Below are 6,000 nucleotides of genomic sequence, written 5' to 3'. Positions count from 1 at the left end.
GTGATCAGAGATTTCTATCTATTTGTTCACATCTAATTTTTTTAACCCAATAACATAATTTATCCAATATAATATATCTCGAGTATTTTATAATATAAAATTTAAACTTTTAATCATTCTTTTACCTGACTTACAAATTTGAAATGATATACATTAGGTCTAAAATACTGAAATAATGTACTATAAGCAAAGTTGTGTCTAAGTTATTCGGTATGTGATCAAAAATGGCATCTCAATTCGCCAGAGAACTAATTTAACGAACCAATAATTCAAGAAAATATTCAAATATAAATCTGGCTTATTTATTATAATACAAAAAAAACTATACATAAAAATAAAAAATACATCATTTTTTTTAAACAAAATATATATAAAAACAACATTATATCATATTTTTATTATTAAAAGTACAAAATCTTTCGGCGTTAATTTTTATAAATATAATTTTATAACCTATATCAAACTCTAGCCCGCATCTATAATCCTAACTCAGTAAATAATTTGAATATATAATTCATTTATTAAAAAAATATATATATCTATAAAATTTTATTTAATAATGAGCTAGGATGAGAGTTGTATTGCAAGGCGGGACCTAGTTTAATACAAATAAAAGAAAGAGAATGGAAAAATTATATATTCTATAATAATAATAAAAAAGGGCTAGAGCCGACGTATATCCTTAAATTAAAATTTTTAAAGAAATGACTGTCAGGGTGGCTTTGGAGTTTGGGACGACGGGGATAATTTCATCCATTCGTACCCATGTGTTTTTAATTCCTTCTCTATCTTGACGTAAGGCGGCATCGAGGGTTTAAAAAGACGCGAGAATGTGTGGAATTTCATTGTTAGATGGGATATAATGTACTGAAATGATATAATATTAAATTTTTTTCTTTTTTATAAATGGGATATATTTTGTCATCGTAATCAATTTTCTTTTAAAAGGTTGGGTGAACAAAAATATATAAGTTAAGATTACCGAAATATCATTAAATAAATAAAGAAAGAAAAATTGATAAAAATCTCCTCATAATTTATGAAAAAAAATAAAAAATGACTTTATTGAAAAAGTTTATGAATTTATCATGCTAAATCATAATATAACGTGCCTTATAATTGTCTCATTTACATTATATTATTGCTCATTTTCTATATTTAGTTATTATCATTTTTATAATAATAAAAATTTACTTCCACTGTGATAGACAATAAGAAATTAGCTATTACGAAGGATATAATTATGAATCTAAAAGTCATATGCATAGACTTTTTGGATGATATCAGCTATAATTTTTCCAAGATTAAATATAAAAAAATTTTGATTAGTAAATAACTAAAGCAAAATTTATAAGATTGTTAGTTTCCTATATATTACTACGAGTATAATATACACAAGCCATATATGTAAAACATTACTATTAAATAAAACCCCAAAAATATAATAATTTAGTAATAAAATCTCTTTGTATATTACAGCTAACATCTCTAACTAATATTTTTGAGATTCCGTTTTAGGATGATATAATACTCAGTAAAATTTAAATATAAATAATGTAATATTCATATAAATTGGTGCCTTGCACTGGGCTAAATTTTTAGGGGCAAGCTCGATTATAATTTAGAAACCTCTAGTTCAGGTTTTCAATTTAAAAAAATAGGGCATTTGCCAACATATCTGTCCTCTAACTAACCCAAAACTGCCCAAGTCCGGATGAGAGACCGAAACAGTGCAGATGACTAACATTTAAAAAAAAATATGTAATAAATTATAAATATAAATTCAATTCATAAATATTTACGGAAAAGAAATTTTCAAAGTATCCATTAGGGTTGACGATGAACAAGCTATTGAATACCAAGATGGCGATTATAGTTAGGAGGAATAAGTCTAAAAATTTAAGTAAAAATTTAAGCTTATATTAAAAAAATTTAATTTTATTAATAAAATATATTTGCTTATAATATAATAGGTAAAACAAAAAAATGAAAATAATGGAGTATAAAAATCATATATTTTAATGTAAATTTAAATATTTTTGCAATTAATAAGCAATAAAAGTGATTTGTAGAAAATTAATTAGTTACTTCCCTAAGACTAAAATTTAATTTATAAAAATATTTTAAATTTTTTTTAAATATATGTCGTATCGGGATATGGAATCCGAGATTCAAAATCTCTCACGATTTTTAATAAACATCTGATTTGACCTGAAACGTATTTCCGTAGGTATATAGTACCAACACTGTAAATCAATTTTTCATATAAATTGAAAAATAGACAAATTCTAATTTTAATTTTTTTTATATTTAAGCTGGAATACATATCCGGTCAAAACAGACATTGCAAATTTAAAACTTGATCTTACTAAATTATATAAAATGAGAGATTCCGAATATCCGTGGATTCCTTATCCAATAATATGACATATATTTTTTAAATTATGCGATCATTGAATTTCATATTTTTTAAAAAAACATATGAGATTATTTATTTTTTTCTATAATATTAAAAACATTTTATACAATTGGAATATATCGGTTTTCGAAAGGGTTTTCCGCGCGAAAAGACTATAGCCATAAACAAGTACTGGAAGCAAGAGATCCAAAACACGACCGTAGTATCCCAATTGATTGTTTCATTATTTTCGTATAGATTATCAGTTGCGTGTTTCACTTTGTTATACCTTTTTTTTAAAGTTGTTTCATGATTTAAATCTAACGGAACTTATCCGATTTTGAGACACCATAAAAAAATTGGGAGTAGGGGTGCATTCATTTATAAGTAGGAGTTGGGATAATTTTCGTAGCGCAAATTAGAGTGCTGCACACGATTTAAATTTATAAAAGGTAGATGCAATTTAGAATATACTATCCCACCATGGTAATGTCCTAATACGTTATTAGATAAAATATAAATTTTACTCCTAAAATAATAAACATTTCCATATAATATAAAATTATGGAATTTTTTTCAGGTAAGGTCCCCTCCAGACGCTACCGTTAATAGCTTCTTCGGTATGTGTCTTGTCCCAATCTTTTAGACGCTCACGTCCTGAAATTACTGTATCATTCTAATATGAATAACTTTAGAATCAACTATAAATTTTACACATCATTAAACCATTTTTGTAATAGACATTCTCTGATTAATAAATGATAACAAAGTTTGTTTTTTTTAAAGTAATAAACTAATCACTAAATAAAATTATTACCAAGTTTGATGTTTGAGATAGATAATGGCCGAGGTTTGAAAGGCGATTTGAATAGTTAGCTGACAAAATATGGAGAGGAGGTTGGGAAACGTCATCAAACAACTAGGCGGTTTTTCTTTGACCAATTTATCGAAGGGTTTCGTCCTACCCACTGATAATCAATATTAACAAAAAAATATAAAGATGTCAAATTTTAGAGAAGTTAAGTGGGTTAAAATTTCCATGTACATTTTATTAAAACAACATTGAATTAATGTTCCATTATTTATGAAAACCAAATAATTTTAAAATTCATACAAGAGTAGTGGTGAAGGGGGAGGGGGTATTCCATTTTAGTTAAATTATTGATTTTAGAGGTGGACGATACTTGAAATCGGCTCGGCATCGATTATCAATATTTTAAGAATAGGCCAATTCTTTGAAGATGCATATTCATATATTATAATCATTACTATATACAAAAGAATAACATTTTAAAATTAACTAAAATTTGGAATCACTCATCTCTAATTATTATATATTTATTTTTGTATTACCTAATATTTAAAAAAATTTATTTATTTAATTTTATAATCAGATAAAGAATTTTTAAAAGCCATTGGAGAACACGTTTTCCACAAGGTGATCAAGGCAAGAGTTTTATTTTTATTTTATCATTGGATAAGTTTCATATCCTTATGGAATTTAAAGGGTGTTAATGTTATTATTATTCCTAAATATTCAATTTAAAATGATATATTTCCGCTAACAAATTTGATATTTCAATAAACCAACCCTAAGAAGGGATTCAAAATCTTTATGAATTTTTAAATTATATTTTTTTTCAAACTGAATATGGCAAGCGTCGTAATAATTCCCAGATCAATGTACAAAAATTGAGTATCCGATAAATTATAGCCTTCCTGTTTTAAATAATATTATCAATTAAATAAATTTATAATATGCGTTATTTGAAATGTCAGTGAATACATAAAAATAATATGGAATAAGCTTCCTACAGTGTTTTTAGCAAATTTAAAAAAAAATTGTTTACTAAAGCATTATGAGCCATTCCGTTTTAAAATAAGCGTCCCAATAACATGTTGATAAAAATATATATAATAACTGTGTAAAGTATAAGGACAGAAGCGAACTGAATCATGCTATATAATGCCATAAATTTGAAAACGCCAAATGAGGTAGCCAGCGAACATCTTCCTTCCCTGAAAGATTGATTTATACATTAAATTTTAAATATAATATATAGTGTGGTGACATAACTGCCGTTTTTTGTCACCAAATCATCTAAATTGTATCCTTCGCGTAATTGAAAAATGATTCTTATGAAGGTACCAAAAAATAATAGTAAAAAATCTTGCTTAAAGCATCCTCGAGTTATTTAGATTTTAAAAAAAATAATAAGGAAAAATTTGTAAAAATACGAAAAGCAGATAGCTATATCATTAAGTTATCTAATAAGTCTTTACTTATAAAATGACATAAAATAACTACTTGATAATTTTAAGAACGCAATCGATATTTTGATTCTTAGAAGTAAATGGAGAAGCTACAGATGATTCAGCGTCCGATAAAGAAATTCCAGCGTCTGAAGATTTTAAAGCCTTTTTTTTAAAAAACGGTATTAATACTTGATCTAAAAAAATGGGAGTATAAAGAAAGAAAATTTTAAATAAAATATAATAGTCAAATTTTTAGAAGGTTCAGGAATGAGTGAGATAAAAAAAATACATGGGATAGAATGGAAACCCATGACATAAAAATAATGGGGTTACCCGTATATCATGGAAATTATAGGGATCAAATTTGAGGCAAACTGGCTTCCTCAGCTTATCCTGACCATAGAGGTAATTATTCATTTTTATTATTAGTTAATATTTCCACAAATAAATCTTATGCCTTTATTATTTTTGGCTAAGGCCTTTAGTAAATTAAGTTCCTACCTACCTTTCAATATCTCTTGAAAGGTTCAAACTTTATTCCTAAAAAAATTGTTGGAGGATCAATATTTAAATTTATAGCAACTCGAACAACAAAAAGATGATAAAAATTGAGAAGTTTGATATCACAAAAATTGAAGTTTAAAAATAAGTTTTTTTTTAAATGTAATCTTATTGGATTGGTCTACAATCTTCACGCCCAATTATTATTTTCTTACCTTAAATGTTTTTGCCCTAAAAGAAAATGATGTGAATTAGCAAGGTAGAGTTTGGATGAGATAGTGTAATAAGTATCAAAATTATAAATCATATGATGTGAGAATAAAAAAAGTTGTCATTATTATAAATTTAGTTGATAATAAATTATATTAAACTCACCCCACAATCATTGGCTCCGTCCCCGCACATACTAACAACGTATCTATGATATTTAAAAAAAATGTATATATGTATATATACACACATATATATTAGCCCACAGAACTTAGTATAAGTGACTTTAGTTTTGGAATGAGAAATATAGATGACAAAGGGATTTTGGAATTTGAGGATAGGTCATTTTATTTAAGGAGTAAATAAGGCTATTCACTATAAATCTGGTGGTATTAGTAATAGTTCTATAGACTAACTGTAAGAAATAGATTATTCCAGCGTAAGTTTGGTGGTATCTTCTAGTTGTCTATAACCACTCAATCCGAGGTATCAAAAAAAATAAGAATTTGTCGAAAATTAAAAAATGTATTTCCTATATCTGAAGCAACAGGTGCAATTGCCAAATGGGAGATTACGAAGAATTCATAGCTGAGGACAACAGAACATATGTGGCCATACAAGAGGGTTAAATTATT

At 26.2% G+C, this 6,000-nt stretch overlaps 1 protein-coding gene across 3 annotated transcripts in view; it reads right to left on the bottom strand.

Moving 5' to 3' along the window:
- Positions 1-280: 280 nt before the first annotated feature.
- Positions 281-6,000, bottom strand: part of LOC135927652 (polyamine-transporting ATPase 13A3-like) — a 43,088-nt gene continuing 37,368 nt past the window's right edge. For all 3 annotated transcript variants that reach the window (XM_065463783.1, XM_065463785.1, XM_065463784.1), the window contains 9 exons: positions 5,531-5,573; positions 4,707-4,816; positions 4,321-4,417; positions 4,045-4,117; positions 3,216-3,366; positions 2,527-2,687; positions 1,803-1,891; positions 1,195-1,287; positions 281-867 (listed from right to left, as the gene is read on the bottom strand). In XM_065463783.1, coding sequence (XP_065319855.1) covers positions 712-867; positions 1,195-1,287; positions 1,803-1,891; positions 2,527-2,687; positions 3,216-3,366; positions 4,045-4,117; positions 4,321-4,417; positions 4,707-4,816; positions 5,531-5,573 — 973 coding nt within the window. In that variant the 3' untranslated portion in view covers positions 281-711. The remainder of the gene's footprint in view (positions 868-1,194; positions 1,288-1,802; positions 1,892-2,526; positions 2,688-3,215; positions 3,367-4,044; positions 4,118-4,320; positions 4,418-4,706; positions 4,817-5,530; positions 5,574-6,000) is intronic.

The sequence above is a fragment of the Gordionus sp. m RMFG-2023 genome, chromosome 3, assembly GCF_954871325.1.
Source record: "Gordionus sp. m RMFG-2023 chromosome 3, tfGorSpeb1-WG-v2, whole genome shotgun sequence".
In the NCBI taxonomy this organism is placed as follows: domain Eukaryota; kingdom Metazoa; phylum Nematomorpha; class Gordioida; order Chordodea; family Parachordodidae; genus Gordionus; species Gordionus sp. m RMFG-2023.
This window is presented reverse-complemented; position numbering and strand designations above follow the sequence as displayed.